The following is a 22,561-nucleotide window of genomic DNA, read 5'->3' as shown; positions in this document are numbered from 1 at the left end:
TGGATGAGTGTGCATGCACATGCACCAGTGTTTATGTTTATGTGAATAGATTGTATATGGTTGATAGAGGTGTGTTTCACCTGTAAGCAGAAATGGGAGTAAGAGGGGGCCTATGTTTGGGTGCATACAGTGTGATACATGCAAACACACTTAGTAAAGCTACACATGGAATGCAGTGTTTCTCCTGTCCTGACCTGCCCCCTTGTTCTCGACATTCATCAGCCATAGTTCTAGATAGGGAGATAGACAGATTCTCAGTGTATTGTGTGTTAAAACAAAGGAACAAACAGTCTCACAGTAGAGGTATAGTTCTCAGCCCACTATAACCAAGAAAAATGGCAGGAATGTCTAGAATGTGCTCAGTAAACAACATTAACAAAATGCCGCGGACTTTGTAAAGAACATATACCTTGTGCTCTTTGGGTGTGTCGCAAATAATCAAAGTGCTTTATGGAGCGCGTAAAACAGTGTTGTGGTTTTTGTAGACACGTGGTGGTTGCGCAAGATGTGAGGTATATTTTGGTCTGGCTGGGAAACATAACGCGTTTAGTGCAATGCTTAAGTCAGTAAGAAGAAAAACACATGCTGCAGCATAAATAAACAGTGCATAAAACTATATCGAGATGACCAAACAATGGGCACGTGCTGATTTGCAGTCAACAATGCAATGGCGTACCTTTATGTGTCTGGGCCAAACAATGCAAAAGCCGATTATGCAAATTGGGGTTATCGAGGGCACCACAATGTAACAATGGCACCAAGTTGATTGAGCTTGGCTGTGTGTGTGTGCGTGTGTGTGTGTGTGGTGTGTGTACGCTACCCATCCCCTTGGGTTTCTTTTTTCCCCACAGATGCCCTTCCCCAGACCCCCTATCCTGCCGTCCCTGTTCTGAGGCCTCATTATAGGGGCTGCTGTCAGTCAGGAGGTCAAGGGTCATGGCAGAGGATCAGCTTGATCAATACCCCCCCGGCCAGATCAATCAACTTGTCTTTTCGTTTCCACCAATAAGATGCTGGCTCTGTCAAAACAAAGGAATGAGAGGAAAAAGAATGCCAGAAAGAATTAGTAGGAGTAAGAAAGGGGAGAATGTAAACAAGCCTGCCTCGCCAAACAGATCCCAGAAGCTCCTTTTTTTCTCAGTTTAGAATGACATTGTCAAGGACTAGGACATTGATGAGTGGTGTGCGTCATCATGATGCACCTGTAATGCCCTTGGGTGCCTCTGTGTTTGCTCCAGATCTGAGACACCTTGTGGGAGATTTAGATCTCTGGCTGCATAGTGATTAGTTCCTTATGGCACTAACACATACATACATATGCACACTGCCTCCTTGCTTTTCTTTATTGGTAGCAATAATTTTCAGAAAAGGTTAATATTTATAAAGTGCACATTCATCTCAAATCATTACAGAGAAAAAAAACCTCTGCTTTTTCCAAAAAAAAAAAAAAAAAAAAGAAAACTTCAATTAAGCTTTATGGTTACAAAAGCATACTTCCATTTAATTATAAATCACCTCATTTCATATATCCAAATTACAAGACACAAGCAACCTCTCCTCATTTCCTTTTAGCAATTGCAGAGTTAAGAAAATTGAAATGATCCATTAGCTTTGATTATCAAACAGGCTTAATAAATGGGTCATTTTTCAGTATCCTCTCAAATTAAAATTGCCCAGTGTGTATTTTCAATGGAGTGTCCGCTTCTGTGCCAAGGAATTATTCTCCCTGAGGAATAATTCCAGGCACCAAGTAGTTACAAATCATGGAAATGAGATGATGGAATATAGAATAGAAAGGCACTCAATGCTAAATCATTAAAAGTATACTTTCTTTACCTCAGCTCCAGAGCGACGCCTCACATGACATCAGTTGGCTGAGAGCCAAGCGTAAAGAGCGAGCTGGCCCATGTCGTTCTGTGGTAAAAGATAATTCTTTTAAAACTAAGGGCAATATCCTAACAACACAGTCATGACATGCAAGCAATAAAGCAGATTTAAAAGGTTAGTAATACAATTTGAATGCCCTAAAATCAGGCAGAACAATATACTTAAGTGACGACACTTGAACTGCCAGACGCAGGAAGTCACTCACAAAACCACTTTCACCTCAGAAGTCATCAACCAAACTCCCCCCCCCCCCCCCCCCCAACACACACACACACACACACACTCTGCAGCTACACAAAAAAGAGGGAAAAAAAAGAACCAGACCAAAAATCTTGAATGGACCACTGAGACCGCAAAAGAGAATACTCTTGATCTGTTCTAGCTTCACTATTCATTTATGTTTTTATTTCAAAAAATACAAGTGTCATCACCATTGTTTAGTACTTTAGAAATGAGCAAATTGTGATACATAAAATCCTGCATGTTCAAACACTGCAGGCAGTAAAGGAGCAGTTTGACACTCTTGACAAGAGTTAGATGAGAGGATTGATAATGCTGATAATGCTGCTGTAATGCCGGTATGCTAAATGTGAAGCTGGAGCCAGGAGACAGTTAGCTTAGCTTAGCATAAAGACTGGAACCAGAGGAAACAGCTAGCCTGGCTCTGTCCAAAAGTTTTTTTTTTTTTTTTTTTTTTAAATCCAGCTTAGCAGCACTTCTAAAGAGGTGTGCTGGACTGTCTCTTGGCTGGGTACAGGATAGAGTCCAGAGAACATATAGGTGCCCAAATAGATGTTTATGAATTTCTTTAAAAACTTATTTCAAATTTGAAATAGGCATGTAGTATTGGATAAACTGCTAAAATAGTGGAGGAGAGGAAATGGAAGAACAAACAGGTCGTGAACTGGATCTAAATTCACCGTGTTGCAAGTACATGGTATATGTTTTAGCCTGGTGAGCTATTAACACAGCCCAAGGGACTGTGTGTAACAACTCATTTGCAGGGAAAGAAGTTTGAATGGTGCAGGAGGAGGTGAACTGACTGAGCAGCTGAATACTGTGCAGACACTATAGAGGAGGGACAAAACAGAGGTGCAAAAAAAAAAAAAAAAAAGCAACAGAAGGAACAGATCATATAATGAGCCAACACAGAGGAGTTGATTATTTTCAACTTCTGACATTTTGAATAATTTCCCAGCCAAATAACACAATTTTACTGGTATGTGCAATGTTACTTGTCAAGCGTCAGGTTCTCTCAGTGAAAATTAATCGTGGAATAGAGAAATTATGTCAATGAAAAAAAAAAACTTAACAAAAGGCAGAGTCATGTCGGGAACTCAGGCACTGATATACCCTGGCAATAACAATGTGTTGTAAGACTAGCGTCAGCAATCCTGATTATGGCGGTTTAACAAAGGGGCAATGACGTTTTTACATAGAACAAATAGGCCTGTTTATAAAATATATGGGGCTTCATGGTGAGGGCCTAAAATTCAGGTTAGATATTTGTCCTTCTCTTGTCATTGTCTTCTGCTGCCTGAAACTGCATGGTGAGGCTGGATGTGCTCCCCAGATCATGGCAACAATTAATAAATAATGGTGAGATCAGGGGGACATCACTGAAGGGCTATTTATATCCAGAGAGCAAATTTAACCTTGACCTCCTTTTTCACAGTGACCACACTTGCCTTCCTCAAGCCAAGAGTCAAACATCATATTTTCACACTTCAGCGTCATCTCATAACTCTGACTTAGATATGAAATATTCAAATGCTGCTCTGACTACTGTAATAGGCAGCGAAATTCCTCATCATAAGCTTCACAGACTGTGTGCTCTTTGTTTCAAGGAGGAAGTTGCCAGCACCTGTGGGGTGGCACACATGGGGAATCAAAAAAAAAAAAAAAAAAAGAACACCTGGATGCTCATTGTTTGTGCCAGTAAAGGCATCAGAGCGCAGTTATATTGCATCTTATGTTTTGCACAGCAAGAGGCACATAAGTAAAAATCTTTTTGGCCCATACTGTGGGAAAAGACTTCAGTCTGAGTCAGTGTATGATGTGCGTGCATGTGTATATATGTGTGGCTGCGCAGGTGTGCAGAGGGAGCAGAGCGGGCAGGCGAACAGACAGGCACACTGGGTACCTGTGAGGTCAGGGGCTAGGTGGAGTGTTAGCGGGAACGACACCTGACAGCAACTGGGTGGATGCGCCCTGGCAGTTCTGTACATTCATGTCACTACTGATAAAAGTCAGCACCTGCTGAGCAGGAGAATCTACCGTGCTGGCGCCGCCGGGTCCTCCATACAGGGCAAAGAGAGGAGGATGAGAACACTTCCTTCCGCCTGTCCTTCTCTGCCCCCCCACCCCCAATGCTCACTGAGCAGACAAGTCGGGACAGCTGTGATGGCCATTGGTTGGGCGAGGGTGAAGGTGCCAACCTTGTCAGTGCCAGAGGTGGGAGCAAAGCCGCGTGGCACCGCCTGAATTGGGCTTGGAAAACGAAACCTGGATGCCTCTCTTGTAGTTGTGTAACAGCCAAGGGCAAAGGGAAGTCTACAGAACTTTCTCTGTTACTGTAAATGCAGTTGGACGGCTACATGTGTCTTACTGGGCAAAGCAAAACAATCAGCTTCAGAGGGTGATTTTTTTCAGTGGGTCAGTATGAAAAAGTTAAACATGAGCACTGACAAAAAAGAAAATATGTTTATGCATAGTGCTGCAAATGCTGAACCTGAAGCGAGGTTAAGTGTGGCTACAGTGCTGCATAGTAGCTCATAGAGTCATGGCTATCAACTTGACTCTGACTGTTCACTTTTTTGTAGTGTTTACATGTTTTCCTGCTGTCAGGGGATTTCCTCAGGTGTCCTTGATTGCTCTCACTGTCCAAAAACACACAAATCCTTCAGTTCAGAAACTCCAAATTACCCATACTTGGGAATAGAATACAACAAACTCCTGACTCTGTTTGTTATATATAGTGAATTTAGTTCATAAACACAGACACAGAAGCTGAAATTAAAGCTAAACGTGTTTGGAATTATTGAATTGAGGTCAAGCCCTCCCTCTAACCTTGTCCTCTCTAACCTGGACCATGTGGAGCACAGCAGTGCAGCATTTCCACTTTTCTTTAACTTAGTGGTGAACACAAAAAAATCAACATCTAGGCAATTTAATGTAATCCAGAATTACTTAATGCTTGATTTTGGTTGTGTTCTCAAATGTTTGGTAATTAGTTTGTAGTGTTGCTATTATGTGTACATTGTATTTCACAGGTGATGCCTTTATTGGAGCTATTGTGTATAACTGATAAAAGGTCAGATACTGCCACCTTGTGTTCAGCATAGTGAAACACAGAGGGAAACCTCTTCACATTCAGCTGCAGCATTTATCATAGTGCCAGTGCAGTCAGGGTCCAAATCCATAATTTTACAACTTGAACAATGGTAACCAGAGAGAGAAAATAAACTATATTTCTAAAATCTATATTTTCTGCCTTTATGATTTGTGTGCATGCATGCTGACTGCAAAGAAATCCCACATACTCCTCCCACCTTAGTTTCTCTGATCTGTAACTGTGCGGGATCTGTAACCCAGAACAAAAAGGGAGCAATTGTCCAGTGGGCAGGTTGTCCCCCCCTCTCCCCCGCAACATTTTGCTTTCCTAAATGACTGAAAGTAAAGGTCCAGCTCGCAAACACTTGGTGCCATGAGCAAAAACAAACTTTGCATCTCACTGTAGTAATAGCTCGTGGAAAAACATCACCTTCAGCAGCGGGGTGTGGAGGAAGGGAGGAGGTTGTTGTAGAGTGTGTGTATGCGTGTGTGTGTTGGGGGTGGGGTGGGGTGGGGGGCAGTGGAGGAAGATTGGGGGGAGGCATGTGCTGCAAATTAGGCTTTGGTAGGCAGCTCTTGCGTCGGTGAGCAGTGGGGGAGACAAGAGCGCGGGTGTTTCCGCATGGCTGCAGACTTGCTGCACCTTGGGGGCCGGCTGACCCGGGTACGAGAGGAGGAAGAGAGACAGCGGGCCGTGATGAACACTTGTTTGCTCTTTTCCCCTCTTTCTGTCTCACTCCCTCGCTCTTTTGCCCTCTCCGTAGCCTCTGGGGAACCCTTGCACGCACCTCTAAGCAGCCTCTGTATATTCACTCCCCATGTGTGAGTCTTCAATCGCTCTGCCCTTATATAAGGCCTCTTTCCCCTCTACATGTGTTTGAGGCCCCCTGTCTCTCCCTGGCAGCCACTGTGGAAACCTCTGCTTTATTTCTCTCAAGGTGGGAGTCCTCATTCATACTGAAAATAAGCAACTGGCCTCACTTTACAGGAAGGCAGTCAAATATCTTATCAAGTTCTCATGATTCATAAATACAGAAGCAGCTTTTCTAAACATTTTACTTCACCTCTTGACTGAAAAATCAGCTACTTTAATCCCAAATGCAGGGCAGAGGTAATGTAAAGCTTTTTTAGCTTACTCTAACCCTTGAATACACACTTTAACAGGGATAAGACTTGATGGCATTGAAATACTTTCCAGGTTCTTCAGCATCCTCCCTTTCTCACACAAACACAGACAGCTACCATTCCTCTAACTGCATGTACACAGCACAGTTTGACACATATTTGGAGTTTATTCACACATCACGTACTACAGTGGGTAATGTATTCAAGAAACATTGAACAGCGCTGCCATATATGACACAGGAGAAAAAAAAAAAAGAGACACTGAACCCTTTCTTTGCCATTATATAAAAATAGTGTTGCTACAAAAGTATAAATTAGGCTTACTAATAAGACAACTCAGATCTGAATCTACACAGGAATCTGCTGCCAAAGTGCGATAAAAAAGACAAAATGAATAGAATCAAACACATTTTTTGCATTTTAGCAGAGTATAAAAGGAAGAAATGCCTGTAAAATAGGATGAAAGCAACACTAGTTTCTTAACCTGAATTGATAATACAGACTATAATCCATAGTTAAACAGATCTCCATGTTAGCATCCTTATACCATATTTTACAATTGAACTTTTATTATCTGAATAAGTTAAAATCCTCAAACAAAATAAAACTTACAGCTGATTTCAGTTTTCTAATAACAGTATCTAAGTTGAGTTGTATTATATCAAAACCTTTTGAAATGCTACTGTAGAAAAAAGAGGTATAATGTTATTGGTGCTCCCTACTGTATCTCTGAAATGAAGGCGCCCCCTTGTGGCATAAAAACAGCAGTTCTCTTGTATTTACATAATACATCCTCTGAAAATGGATGATGTCAGCCCATAAACACCAACCCATGATCAGCATTGCTACTCCCACCTTGACAGGCTTGAATTCAGTCCAGGGTTGCTTATCTAACTTTTGATAAGTGTCTTAAGGTAACGTCTACTCAGAGCCAACAAAATTCACTTCCATCTGATGAGAAACACTGGCTTATAACTTTATATATCAGTACTCTTAATAAAAGCATGCATATCTTAGATATAATTCTCATTTAATCAACAAAAAAGAATGCTATTTCTAAGTAAAATTAAGTTGACATCATTACGTCAACAATGGCATTTTGTCCCAGAGCATATCCTATTTTAAAATACTTATTTAAAAACTGTAAGAAAAATCCCTTCATCATCAGTTCAATCGAGGATCACTGCTAAAACCGCAAACAGATGCACAGTATTTCAACTATTTCTTTGACCAAAGCTAATTTTTGTATGAACAACTGATTTCCAATCACTAAATTACAACATTACCTTCTGAGTACTGAGGTAAAACATTGGATTGGTACTTAAAAATAAATTGAAAATATAATTACAGCAATTTTCTTTTTTTTCCTACCAAAATATAAATGTGTGAATGATAAATGAGTTTGAAAACAGCAGTTTACGTGTTGATTTTAGGAATGCAAATTATTACAATGCAATGATGTCTGGGTTACACTGAATCAAGACATTCTCCCCAAGCTTTTACAAAAACAGAGGAAAAACGGTTAAAATGTTTGATAACAAAATCAACCTAGACATATCATAGGGAAAAAAACTGTTTCTTTTTTTAAAATAACCATTTTGGAGAGAAAAACGTTTATAAATACTAAATCAAAGCTGTTAATGGAGGTAAAGAGGGCTACAGTCTATTAAAACGCATCTTATATACTTGTGAAAGTGTTTTCAATGCAGAGCCATTCACCAATGACTGGCTAAGACCTTATACATTTCTAATAAAAGTTGACAAATTTTATTTTATAAATGAAAACCCACACAACTGTATTCGGGTGAACTGACAATATTCTCATTTCAGTGAGACTGTGATCTGTCCTTGGCTTTTCATGAGACCGTTCACTCAGATTTCCTTTAATTTCCTGTGCGCAGTGCATGGACTTCCTACTTCCTGTGCCCTTACAAGCTAAAGGTACGGTCACATTACCCTTATTTTTAACAAAGCACTCAGCCTTGAAAAAGGATGTCATGTTAAGACTCCAGTGTGAGTGACAAATGAACACTGATCAGAGCGATTATAAACTATACACAGTCCACGAAGGTGATGCTGCAGTCTGCAGTCTGTTAGTGTGGATAAAAGTTAGAGTTATATTCTATTAGGAAGGATCAGAACAGGGACTCTTCCTGTTCAAAGTACAGTGTAAAGGTGTGTCTATCGGCCAAAGCATATACATTTGTAAGTTGAAAATAGTAAACTCTGACTCGTGGAAGGTCAGGAAATGGATGCTTAAATTTGTCCACCATACAGGCTTCAAGTGAAATGAATGAGAAGCTGAGAGAATAGTTGTCGGGCAGAAGCGTAATGTGACCGCACTTTGAGTTGTACTGCGGCCTAAGGCCGGGCAACATGACAAAGCAGATATGGTAGTATTTTATTTTCTGTTGATACTGTTAGGACATTTTGACTATTAGTGTTTAACATTTAAATCAGGAGTACGTGATATAGCCTCTGCCAAAAAAACAAAACAAAAAATATATATATATATTGTTAAGTCTGGCCAAGCAGGTAGAGACATTCCCTGTTCATTCATGTGGAGCTGTCCAATCACTGAACTGTACTGCAGCCTTTAGAATCAAAAGACAATATCTAAGCAGCACCACAAATATTATGATAACCAAAATCCAAATGAGGATCTCATGTCATAACGTCAGTGTTGATATATCTGCCTGTTCTGGTACAAACCCTATAAAGACCTGCAAACGTGGTGTCTAATCTACTACTGAGTCATTTACACGTTTATACAGTGGATACTTGTGCTTGGGTGTGTTATTGTTAAAATGATTCCTGACCTGTTTTATGAACTGAGAGATGATTCTAAAAGCATACCTGTGCAATTAGTTTTTAAAACTTGGGAATAAAGCACTTGTCAAATACCACAGTTGCCCACGATTTTAAAAAGTCCACATTTGACCACTAGAGGACACTGTTTCCAACCACCAGCTTTAAGTCCCTTGGAGTCTACAGGAGAGAAAAAAACAAAATCTACAAGCTTTAGAAATGATGGTGGAACGAAGGCCATTGAACAGCAATATAAAGGCATGATGTTGGCTCTGACTGAAGGGTTTAAGGTGACCGCATGAAAGAGACTTAAGGCCCAAAAACACAAATGACAAAGTATTTGACTAATTAGTACCAGAGGCAACAAACAAATCTTACAGTATAACTTCCATTCATCCAAGTCATTTTAGGAGGTATCAGCTCACGTAAATGTATTCTAGATTCCATAAAAAAATAAATAACTTGACTTCATTAGTATGCAAGTGTTGACTTTAGTGAATGTACTGGCAGAATTTGTTTTGTCCTGAAAGAAATAAACCCTTAGTGATCCTTTTTTTTTCGTTTGTTGCAAATGGCACTAACTGCATTTTGGGGTGGAACGTTTCACAAAAGTCACGGTTCAGTACATACCTCGGCATTGAGGTCACAGTTTGGTGTGTTTTAGGTTCAGTGAGGAAAAAGTGGCGGTGCCTGCTTGGGTGCACTAATTCCTGAGAAAATCCCACTTATTTCACAAAGAGAAAATAATTTACTGTTAATAATAAAAATGTAGGAGCGTCGTGACAACAGTCAGTTTTAACAGAGAAAGTCAGAAGCTATGCCTCATGATAAAGCTTATTGCCTTAAAAAAAATGAAAATTTGTAGCTCACATAAGGAAGACAATGTTTATATTAGAATGATAAATGAGGAAAGAATAATAAATAAGATAATAATCGGAACTTTCCTGTGGAAAAGTTTTCTAACTGAGCTTTGAAAACAAACACATACACACACATAGACACCCACATGCACACAGTGGGCAACAAGGATTTACGTAATTATCAATCAAATCCTTGCCTATAAGCTTACCAACTGATGGCTAATTACATTACTGCTGTTTATCTGAGGGCAATACACAGGCAAAACATCTTCAATGTAAAAAGAGGTGTACTGATGAAAGTTAAAGACACAACTGTAGATGTCTTTTCACAGAGCTGACTGATGTGGCATTCCTGAATAACCAGCACCGGAAACTATCATCAAGCTAGAGGAAATGGCCTCTAGATGTTGTAGTTGTTTATTAACTGACATGCAAGCTGGGTTGTTCCATCAAGTATTAAAGGACAACATAAGAATTACTTATTCAGCACGTTTCTAAGTTGTTGGTGCAATCCAGCTAAGGTAGGACGTATAGTAAGGCTGAATGAAATCAGTGTAGAAGCTGACCGCAAACAGGTTCTGATATAATGCTGCCATCTTTGTGCATGTACCAAACAAATATTTGTGAAGAAAACTCAAGTTTATTCAAGTCTACCTTATAATTTCGGTCTTCTGTGCAAGTCTAGCAGTTTGACTTGCGTATCTAGCAGCATAAGACCGCTTTAGTATGTTTTACCTGTTTCATTTTAGAAGGAAAACAAACCATTGGATGACTTTACATTTTGTAGCATAAACAAAGGGGGAAGCATCATATCAGAATTCTTGTGTAATCAGCTGTTTTTTTACCCTTCTGGATGAAATATGCATGCAGTGTAGTGCATGCAAATGATCTGCAGCTACATTCTGAAGCAACCATCAAATTAACTGTAATTATTTAGCTCCTGGATATCTCCCATGGCTGAATATGTTGAAACATATCATTTTCAGTGGTACATTACAATAAATCATAAACCTAGAACACTTAATTGTCAAGAAGTACGATGGCAGTGAAGATTCACCACTTGATTTTTGTTGTCATACACCACTAAAAATGATATTTCCACAACATACTGTATATGCTACAGTATCTATATCCCCCTTCTTTCACAACTTTAACAATCTAGTTTGATTGTTTTCAGAGGTCTATGACAGTAGTTTCAAGCAGTGAAAGCTGATTTTACCTGAAAGTGTTGCCATCCAGTGAGAATAACAGCATTATAGCCTTATAGCAGTTTAGTCATTAGGCTGGACTAATTCAAATCACTGGCCGAGAGAAGACCGAAACTCATCCTGTTTACATGTGCATCCCAAACCGAGGGTGCCGTACCAAACAGGACAATCTTTTGAGAGTTAACGTTCCACCCCTACATTTTGTCCACAGTACTTTACAACAGTCCTTTCTCCATATAAAATATGCTCTAAGCTGTTTTATGGGTGTTTGCAACCTATACAATGTGAGTTTTCCTGTAAATATCTGTCTCGAGAAGTATTTAATGTCCATACACATTGAAGTTTACAGTTGGTCTAAACCTACAGTATATAAATAATAGTCTTGAGTCATTCGTTGGAGGTGAAAGTTTGGTTGATTAGGGTTGGTTAGGTTTTTCTTCTAGCCCATGTTAGAGCGAAGGAAAATGAGTTTGTTCATTTCCTCAGCGGTTACCTGCTGCCTCCGCTTCATAGCCAGGCTCTGCTCGCACACAGTCACGCACTCGCCGCGTATGCCCACAGCGGGCACGGCGAGGAGCCACAGTGCCAGGCGGGCAAGCCTGGGGAACTTCTCACCCACTGCTGAGCTCCAGTACTGGAAGAGATCAGGTGTGCCTTGGAGAAGAGGCTCAGCCAGGTATTGAAAAATCTCTTTCCTAACTTGGCTCTGACTCTCATCATTACTGGACATTGCGCAAGACGAGGACGTCCCCCTTGAGGTGCCACCATTGCTTCCACCTCCCTCCACACGGCTAATTTTAGGGGTTGGTGGGCCGTCAGTGTCCCGCTCGTCTCCACCTGACCCTCCACCACCTGTCATACCTCCATCCCTGGTTTCAGCAGCCATTTCGCATGCACGGGAGATTATGTCTTCATGCTGGTAGGCTGGCACTGACCGCAGCTTCAGCTGTGGGTCCAGGACCATGGCTACCTGGTGAGCTCGTTCAACCTGGAGACAGAATCAATTCAGTGAGTCTCAGTCCTTCCTAAAACCAATTACTCATTTGCAACTATTATATGTCAAAGTCCCCTTTACTAGGCTGTGACTGTAGAGACCAACAAGTACCAAAAGCTGACATCAATTATCTAGTCAGACTTGTAATCTTGTTTACTTATTTACAAATAGTTCCTACAAATCACATTTCAAACCTTTGGAAATTTTTGTTACATGGAAAAAAAGGGTTAAAATATTGAGGCACTGAAAAAAAAGCATCATTTTAATAACTTGTAAGCAATTGAAGTAACACCAGTTCAGTACCTTGAAATTTTCCTTAAGTGCTTCCAGGAAGTAGTGGCAGAGTTTGCTAGCTGTGCCAGTTCCAGCCTCTCCTGCTTTGGATGTAAAAAACTTCTCCAAGCGTAGGTAGACAGGCAGCACCTGCTGTAAGGTTGGTCTCCTCTGGCTACTGAGTTCAAGAGCTGCCAGACGCAGAGGTGCCAACAGACAAGCCAGCGTGCCTAGCAGATGCTTGTTGAGACCTTGCAGTAGAGGAGCTGTGGCCTTACTGCGTCCATAAGCCTCACAAATCTGTTCAAAGTGGGCATGGACCTGCAGAAGAGCTTCAGCCATGCGATCCCAGCAAGGAGGAGTGGGGCACTGCGCAGGGCTGCTCTGTGTACCTTCGTCAGTTGTGCTTGTGGATGTGTTGGTGCACTGTTCCTCGCGAAGTGACAGTGTGGTGGAGGAGGCGATGTCTCTGCATGTTGAGAGAAGCTCGGCCAATTCATGGAGACCTCGAGCCTGGAGACTGCGTTTCCCGAGAACGGCCTGGACAACTGCACCGAGTGAACACCCCGCGCATCTCAAACATATCCTCCCCCGGCCTCCGCTGCCCAGCGGTGATCCCGCGAATCCTGCTGACCACACCCTGGGCTCTGAGACATACACAGTGCGAATGTCTGACATCACAAACTCAGACAGCACATTCTGCACCCAGTGGTGAACCTGCTCAGGCCCTTCCTTCAGCTCAGCCTCCCTCACACCGAGCACATAGCGCTTCAGTCTCGACCCCTCCACCTGGTAGGCTGTTAGAATGTAGCAAGCATCTGGCCCAGATGTCTGTGAGTGGCAAGTGACGGCGATGCCGAGTGAGGCATTAGAACCAAGAGCACACGTGACCTTGACTTTGACTTGGTTGTACATCCTGGGCAGCTGGCGCAGTGCCAAGGCACTCATGTTGCCAAGAGCATCACGGGTGGAGTAGGCACCATGACGAGCACCCGTATCCACTAGGGTCTGTGCCAACTTCAGGAAGTCCTTGCTGTTAAGCACGTTCAGCATGCTCAGATCTGAACACATTACCCGTAAGAGGCGCTCAGCCACCTGCTGTCGCTCCTTCTCAGGTAGTCCATTGTTTTCTGCACAAACAGCAGATGGATGGATAAGATGGCAGAGCAAAACATAAGAAAGATTATTAATGTTAATGTTTGTTTTTATTTGACATACTGACACAAAATGTATGAAAATACACAATGACTGAGAGACTGATACAGACGTTGTATTAACATGGGACAACATATCTCCATATATACAATAACTGACTGAAGGAAGTTGATGGCAGTGCTTACGGCTGAGTGTGTGGTTTCTCTGGGAGATACTTTGAGGCTGGATTTGTAGTTTAACTGAGGAATGGGCCTGAGCCTGAGAACCTCTCCACAGTTGCTCCTGAGGACCCGAGGCTGAGGAGGTTTTGGGAGAGTCCCCTTTGGTGTGGTTCTCATTGTCAGCTGAGGAGATACAGAAATGGAGGTTCAGGCAGAGGCAACAACATCGGGCAAACTTAATGAAGGAAAGTGTGAGTTAAGTGTTTCTGGTGGAAAAAAATGTAAAGAATAAGATCATGACGCAAAATTAAAACAAACCAAACAACTGTCAGCAAAAGAAAGGACGAAAATTTATCATTTGGCCTCCCTGAGTACTGTCATTGACAAATTGTGCCTTAAAACTAGCTGGGCAACTTTACAAAGAATTTACACTAACTTGTTTTCACTCTCAATTTTCAAATAAGATCAGCAACATATCTTGACATGGTGTATTATTAAATGAAGTCAGACACACAGCAATAATTCCAAAAGCAAGCACATAGGGGGAATGCACGGCAAACATTCATCATAAATGATCAGCTTGTGTAAATATATTTTCTATTCTTTTTTTGTCCAGATGATAACTATATAATACTAACTGCACGCAAGGATAGGCAACAGGATTCATACACGGATCAGCCACAACGTTAAAACTAGTTAGCAGTTCAGATGTTGTGGCTGAATGGTGTATGTGAGAGTTAACAAACTACATTTTCATTTATCAAGTAAAAATACCAAACATCTGGTGGTTACAGCTTCTCAAATATGAGTATCTGTTTGCTATGCTTGTTGTCATAATCATTATAAAATTTATATTTTTCTTTCTCTGACAGTTGGTGAGACTAATTTACTTTGACATGACTTTCAGCTATTTTTCCTTGGCATTAGACATGGTCTGTATTTCTAACATTTTCTATACTAATTGATTAATTAATTGAAAAGATAACCAGCAGACAAGCCGTCTGCTATATCTTTACATTTACGTGTATGAGACACTAAAGCTTTTGTGACAAAACAGCAACTGTATCCAGCAGCCTCCAATCCAGATCTGCAACAACCCTCATTACAACGATATATTCCTTGGAAAGCTATACATATAAAACCTCAATAAACAACAGAAGGAGTATGTGTAATCATGCACTGTAGCCACTGAGGGTGTGCTCACATTCTGTATTTGTTTCCCTGTCGAGCTTAACATGCATTTGTAGTCATGGACTCACCAGCGTGGGACTGCATGTGCTCCAGCAGGTTGTTGTAGAACTGGAACTGGATGCCACAAGCACCACAAGTGTAGGGTTCTAAAAAATCACAAGGCCCAGAAGAGTGTTGACTCTTTGTTGGAGGCAAAAATGAAAATATTGCGCATCTGTCCACTTACTAGTCTCTATTATCTCTGATCTGTACTGGATCTCTGCCAAATGTATCAGCTCTGAAAGTCAGTCCCACCAAGATGAGGTCGTTTTTGTTTTTTTTTTGCAGCCCAAAGCAAAGTGTCTCAATTTGCTGAAGCATCTCTGAAAATCTGTTTTTGCATAATTTTGCATTTAGCCCCCCCCCCCCCCCCCCAGAGTATTCTATTTAATAAATGCAAAAAAATATACATCTTAAAAAAATAACATATTTCAAAATTTGCAACAGTTTTTCCAAAAATCTGTATCCATCAAAGGAAAACCTTCTAACAGCATGAGTCAGCAAGTGCTTAGTTGTCAGTCATTATAAGACACAGCTATCTGAACACGATGCAGATGTACAATAAGACTAATGTTAATCATTCTGTTCAGAACTTCCCCAGTGATAATGAAGCTAAATGTAGAAAATCTGAATAATCACAGTGGATTACAGAGAAACTATTTGCACCAAACAATGACAGATTAACAAAAACTGAAGCATACCAGAAAAAAAATGGTGAAATGAGAGGGAGTGCGGCATGCTTACATTTTGTTTTGAGTAGGAAGGTGGGGTTGGACTTACTCTGTGTTGTAGAGAAGGAGCTGGCCACCAGAGGGCTCGGAGTTCCTGTGGACAAGAGGATAAGGAGGGAATTCAGACTACAGGCACAGTCAGCCATTGTCTAATGCTCTTTTCCCTTGTTTATTCAAGTAGTGCTTCATTTAATGGCTACAGTTAATCTTTGATATTTGTATTTGTGCGAGCACAATTTACAATCAGAGAGCATTTAGTTTTATATTTCTATGATCTGGTACAGAACGTCACAAAACCTCAGAGAAATTTTGGTCAGTGATGGTGATATTAACTGTATGTAATCAATTCATACAGTGTCTTTTACAGGCACATAATGATTGAGTTCAGCACCAAGCAAACAAACAACAAAATTTTCCAAAACCCAGAGTAGACAGATATATAGGTGCACAAAAGACAAAGAACCATCAGACCATAAAAAAGTCATCACATGCACTGTATAAAAAATTCACAAACCTTGAATAAGTCTGCATCTTGGATGCTATGAGGGCTGGTTTGAAGACCACCAAGACTGTAGTTTTACCTGTTTCTTTTTTGTTTGCCATTTTTCATAGCTAAATGCTTGCTACATGGCAGGTCACCTTTAGAAGTTCAGAGATGTAACAAGTACCTACTAACAGTTACCACCAAATACAAACAGTTTCACACATTTGCTAGTATAGAGTAGAAGGGCGGATTCATTGTACCCGTGCTGCCCATGGAAAACCAGTGAAGGTGAAAAAGGAATCCACAGGAAGGAACAGACATCAGCTTTTAGCAGTTAGGTAAAGCACCGGCCAGCTTGAGCTTAAAGCCTCTAAAAACTTGGGTTTCAAATCCTAAGTATTAAATACTCTCTATAAAATTAAATGTTCATGACTAAATAAGCAACAGATTTAAAGTTGGAAAAAATAAGCATCCATAGGTTTTGGTTTTTTTTTTTTTTTAAATAGTTTAACTCTCAAAAACTCTGTGGGTGTGATTTGATTGGGTTTAACTCATCAGATTCTGATTGTAATACTGCTGATTGATGCAAAAAAATATGTGTTGTAACCTTTTTCAACTTAGCCCAATATAATTCAAACCAGTGAGAAAAGTGCAGACAAAACAGCACAGACAGAAACTCTAGTGAGAAAATGTTGTGTTCTTGTAAGACAACGCTGCTCATAGAAAGAAGCTGATAAAGAAAATATGTTTTCAGGGCCTGTAACTATAAAACTCTTCTTGAGTCACTTCGTGATGTGTGGCAGCTGTTGTCTGAGCCAAAGGTGATTCAACATTGTATTCAACAAGGTCTCCATTTTCATGGTCTGAGTATGGAGTAGAATAATAATGATAATAGAGCTCTTGGACTTGAGTTTTATATAGTAACAATTGATGCAAGGTAGGTCATACAAACCTCCTTACATTCTCTACTCCCCCTCCATCTCAGTTTTCAGCCAGGGCATCGGTTGCGAAACACTGTCTGCAGAAATTCTGTTTCTATCTATACCGACGTTTACATGTACCTGCTTTGTAGCAGAACTGAAAATACTTCTCACCACTCGAGCAGAAATGATACATTTCCACACAGACAGAAGCACATCCACGTACAATAAGTGACTCAGTGCTCACCGCTTGAATTCTGCGAGCTGTTTGTGTCAACCAGACTAGACTGAATCGCACTCTCCAGTTTCCGCCTGAATGGACTGTCTGTGGGTAAAAACACACAGGAGAAACAATGAGTGACAAGGCCATGCTAAATAATGTGGATAATATTTTTTTAATTCAAGCTATTAACTTAACAACAGTTAAGATGGAGCCAAGTCAATGACATGCAATTTACGCTTAATTTTAGTTTAGCATGCAAATCAATCACGCTAACAACCTTGACAAAGGATCCGAATGTTCATATTACATTTAAATATGGGTTTAATTCCTCTTCTTCATTCCATCTTTTTGACCCACTTCTAAGATGTGAGTGTGTTGCCGTGCTTTAAATAGTTCTTTATGGCAGAGTGCTTCTTAGCAGAAAGATTGGGGGGTTTCGTGTACTACAAAATACAGAACTAGTTGGGAGAAAAATCAATGATTTATGACAGCTGGAAAAAAGGGTTTGGTGAAGCAATGGAACAAAAGGCTAAATTGCCTGCATTGTTGACAATACACTGACAATACACTGTATGTAACATGTTAATATAAAAGGCTAAAATACAAATCACTGTATTATTTTTGAAGTCTGACTAGAAATAAGAAAGTAGCTTTAAGGAGATGAACATCTGTCTGAATCTGTGCAGTCTATTAAATTCCATTTTAATGTTTTAAAACATAATTTTAATGTGGTTAGGTGCCTGAGGCAATTAAAAAAAAAAAAAAAACAAGAAATAACAAGAAAAACATATTCTCCATGTATCATTGCTTAAGTTGTGCAAATAACCATTCACCAAAGGTTAATAGTTTCCAGCAGCAAATACAGTGGCAAGGCCAAGGTGACCCAGAACCTCACATCCAATCTCTTAGGGGTCTCTTATATTCTTTTTCCACTAGCTCAGTCTAACACACTTTAGCCATAGTGTGGTACGCTTGTGGCCATTTCCAATGTGCCCTCACAGCAGGACTGTGATATTATTGTGACGGTGTCTGCCCTCAAACCCTGCTATGCCAATATCATGGTAAAATGACTGCACTTGTGTGGTCATGCAGACGAGCAGAGTCACACGGCCATTTTAAAAAGACATTATTCATCAGTTCAGGCAGTAGGTGTTTGGTTTCTAATAATATTCAGTGTGTTGTTTTCTCATTTTATGAGCATCAATTTCTGCTATAATTTTGACTTATTTCCAACAGTATTCCAATTTGTCATGTCGACACCCGCAGACAATTACAAAGCATTCGAGTTCTACATCACCAATGGAAAATATAATGTATATGATCTGTAAATATTATACTTGGCTCTGAGTAAAAGGTAAAATCAATAAAAAACATACTGCTCTAGGGCTACACACACAATCATATCAATCAGTGTATAATGCTAAGGTTTGATTATCAAATTGGTGTGTCAAGAGTATAAGCGCTCAGATTACAAAGTTATGAGACATGTAAACTTTGCTTAGCATTACACAAAACAACAAAACAACCAACAAAACTATGGAAAAATGTAAGAGAAAAAAATGACAGCTTACTTTTTATCTTAGCCTGGCTGTGGCCATATTTACTCATATCCACACTGCCGCATTCCTGTACCCGTGATGCCTTCATATCAAAGGAGCCTGCATCAAGAGATTCTCTCAGTTAATTGTAGTTCAATGATCCAACTTAGACCGTGATATCAAATCTGACACTACTGATGTTTTTCCTCCAAAAGATGCAAGACTTCGATTTAAAAAATAAAATTCAAGATAATAACACTTCCTTCATAACATATATTCATAAGAGGTTATATATGCACAGACAGAGTGACTAAAATAGGGACTCTGAGAGGGATTTTCAAATCCTACACACAGTAGCAGTAACAGCAGTAACTAAATGGGCTCACCCATCGGTGTGTGAAGAGCAACGTGCTCCTGGTATGGGTTGAAGTACTTGTACTGCTTCCCACAGAACTCACAGACATAGCTCCCAGTTTCTGGAGACAAGAAAACACACAAACAAACCTTTGTTTTAATCTAAATCCATGTAGTTGATAAAACCTGTATCATATCAATTAAGATCCAATTTGTTGGATTAGTTGTGGTCAATCAAAAAAATGGGCAGAATCATTTTGTTAATCATGCCATATGTCTCTAAGGAGAAGCAGAAAACAAGAAGTCCTAATAGAGTGGGGAAGAGGAAGGAGATTGAGATTCTGATTGTATCTTCTCCAGACTGAAATTTCCAATCTTAAAATTTACGTTTAGCAACACCTCAATATTAAAGATAAAAACACAGGGGTCTCCCTGTGTGTGGAGGTTCACACTATCCCCCCAATCAGTAGGAGTCATTAGTGCAGTGACAAGTGCAGGCTTCCCACCTGCGAACACTGCCAATTGTGTTTGAAGGGACACCCGCTGCCGTCGGTTGAACCCGCGGTCTCTGCGGAGGTGGGCGAGTGCTTTTTCCCCTGCGAAGGAGGACTTTTGGACTCATGTTCTGAAACCTTTCCAGTGTGGAGTTAGCTCATATGCTTAGTGTTATTTCTCTAACATGGATCATCTCCATGACCTAAGGTGTTTCATTACAAACTGTGTCCAATTCACTCAACTGGACATAGGTAGACTCAAGCTGTCAAGGTGTAAAGGGAGTTTCAATGTCAAGCAAACAAACATGTTTCAACTCAGATTTCTGCTTTTGTCTTGTTAATAATCAGCAAAATATAACATAAAACAATCACAAATTGTAGACAATTTGTATAAAAGAAATTGAACTAACTTTAAAGCAAGCAAAAATTACATCAAACAGTCTTACTTGGTCCAATTTTCTGATAGGGTTCAACTGGCTCCTCCTCTTTAAGGCCATCCACAGGTAACACTACCTGTTCGTAAGGATCTGAAAGAGATGATGGGGAAGAAAAGAGTGGACAGTTAGTTTCTCACTGAATACTAAGGCTAATCACACGCTGTATGCACTGTTTAGCAAGATCTGTGGCACTCAATTTTCCTGCAGGACCAAATAACGAGATGTGATAGAGCGAAATTAATACAGTACAGAATCACAATTTTGTTGCGAGAAAGTGAAACCTAGTGTAGATATGAATTTTTGTTTTCATTTGTATAAACAATGATTTACTTTTATTAATTTTATTATTGTAAAACATTCAGCAAAAAGTTACAGGAATATGAATTCATGTTGCAAATTATCCTTAGGGTTTCTTGGATGTTCAATACAAATTTCAACCCAATCTGGTGGAAAAATAAGCGATTGGTGAGGCTTAGAATACAAATATAAATACACAGAATTGCAGAAATGATGGAATTTAGCTCAGAGGGCCAAACTTCAAAAATTCTTAACTAAAAAAAGTATACTTGGAGTAGAGCTATAGGATTTTGCAAGGTCACATGAGTTTAATAGAAGTTTTCACATGAATTTTTTCGAGAAGATGCATGACATGAACTCTGAGGTCCTAGATGAGTTGGTATGAAATGACCCAGAGGAGAGTGGCAAAGGTATCCCAACTGTTTACCTGCATATTGATACCCTCTCTACCTATGACTTCACATGGAGTGATACTCTGTACTCTGTAGTGCTAATAAGTAAACTCTTCAGGCAGTGGACTTCCTTTAACCTCCACTTAAGTAAGAACAGGCCAGCCTGACTTACACTTCACCTGGGACAGACTATTACTAGTGACAGTCTAGTACTTCTCACTTGATGGTGTATTTTGTCTTTTTTTTTTTTTTTGCAAAAAAGCTCCCTGTTTTTTTTTCTGATCTACTCCTCTTTACCATGCCACTCAGCTTTTGCTGCTGCAAGGTTCTGCAGCGAGATGACAGTGTGAAATGGGAAGTTCACTTATGAATGGCTTTAAGGTTCAAGCCTTGGGAATTTCAAAGAAGAAATAAATTATTATGCAAATTGTCCAAAAACTCTTGGTTACCGTCGACTGCATGCAGGTCACGGTGCTCCTGGAAACAGCTGTAGTATTTATACTTCTTGCCACAGATGTCACAGGAGTAACGGAAGCTACCTGCAGATTAACAGATAGAGAGACATAGGCACTATTTATGTACATGACTAAAACACAGGCAGGCAGACAATGGGTATTACTGGCAATGACAAGCAGCATTTTCTGGATGAATGAATCACAAATTGCAATCTGGGTAAATAATAACCTAATAATAATAAGATAAGAACGAAACTTTGCTTTGCTACACACTTTACAGTAATGCTGCAGGAGAGATGGGAGAGGGTAGGTTATGGGCTGTAATATGCATCACCGGAAACTAAATCTCAATCAATTACTGTGTATTGTTTAACTTCAACACTGAAAAACAGAATACAAATAGCAAAATTTGAAGCTGAATTTATTTGTTTGGAAGTGAATTCCAATAAACTTGAGACTGAATGTAATATGGTGAAAGTGAATTAATTTGCTCTGAAAACATATTTCATCCTCACTTTCATCCTCAGTTCTCGCAGTTTAAATTCAGTTCTCATAATTCAAATTCAGTTTACTGAGTCACACATCTGGTCGTTGAGCAATCGAGTGCAGATTCATAGAAATTGCGCAAGAATTTACTGCAGTCCTCTGGACATGATACTGATGATCATGATCATTTTTCAGTATGTTGCAGCATGATCAAAGGCTGGTTTCAAAGAAAGAATTATATTAATATGTAATATACATAAGAAGAAGCTTTATGTAAACACATTTAGATAATTCAGCTCCAATTTAATAAATTCACTTCCAAATCGTGTTATTCATATTCAGTTTTCCAATGCTGTGCAATTCAAATTCAAATATAAATGATTCAAATTTAGTTTCTAGTTACACATATTTCTGCCCATAGTAGGTACGTGACAAGTCTTAAACTGAACTACGGGCATTGCTGGTACAGTGCATAAAGGTGTTCCAATTGCTTTTCACACATAATTTGCTGAAAAGTATTTCATGGTGCCTCATACTGTAAACAGGGGCAGAGAGAGTGGAGTTGTGTGTCCAGTCATTATGCATTTGAAAAATAGACAGATGGACAAACAAATAAGTTTAAAATACACAGGATGAGATTTGATTGCATTAGGACAGGCAGACAGAGAGGGAGGCTAAATTAGATTAGATAAACAAGACAAATGCGCAGACGAATC

At 39.9% G+C, this 22,561-nt stretch overlaps 1 protein-coding gene across 6 annotated transcripts in view; it reads right to left on the bottom strand.

Annotated features, from left to right (window-relative positions):
- Window positions 1–6,492: 6,492 nt before the first annotated feature.
- The window catches only part of znf618 (zinc finger protein 618), a 32,033-nt gene continuing 15,964 nt past the window's right edge, over window positions 6,493–22,561 (bottom strand). For 3 of the 6 annotated variants that reach the window (XM_018662937.2, XM_018662938.2, XM_051072917.1), the window contains 11 exons: window positions 21,354–21,443; window positions 20,225–20,305; window positions 19,791–19,880; window positions 19,317–19,406; window positions 18,964–19,050; window positions 17,417–17,494; window positions 15,815–15,859; window positions 15,064–15,141; window positions 13,829–13,987; window positions 12,519–13,618; window positions 6,493–12,209 (listed from right to left, as the gene is read on the bottom strand). In XM_018662937.2, the coding sequence (XP_018518453.1) occupies window positions 11,661–12,209; window positions 12,519–13,618; window positions 13,829–13,987; window positions 15,064–15,141; window positions 15,815–15,859; window positions 17,417–17,494; window positions 18,964–19,050; window positions 19,317–19,406; window positions 19,791–19,880; window positions 20,225–20,305; window positions 21,354–21,443 (2,447 nt within the window). In that variant the 3' untranslated portion in view covers window positions 6,493–11,660. The remainder of the gene's footprint in view (window positions 12,210–12,518; window positions 13,619–13,828; window positions 13,988–15,063; window positions 15,142–15,814; window positions 15,860–17,416; window positions 17,495–18,963; window positions 19,051–19,316; window positions 19,407–19,790; window positions 19,881–20,224; window positions 20,306–21,353; window positions 21,444–22,561) is intronic. The other 3 variants (XM_018662940.2, XM_018662942.2, XM_018662939.2) reach the window with 2 other exon arrangements.

This window comes from Lates calcarifer, linkage group LG9 (genome assembly GCF_001640805.2).
Source record: "Lates calcarifer isolate ASB-BC8 linkage group LG9, TLL_Latcal_v3, whole genome shotgun sequence".
NCBI lineage: Eukaryota > Metazoa > Chordata > Actinopteri > Centropomidae > Lates > Lates calcarifer.
Note: the sequence above shows the minus strand (reverse complement) of the source record. Positions and strands in the feature narration are given on the sequence as shown.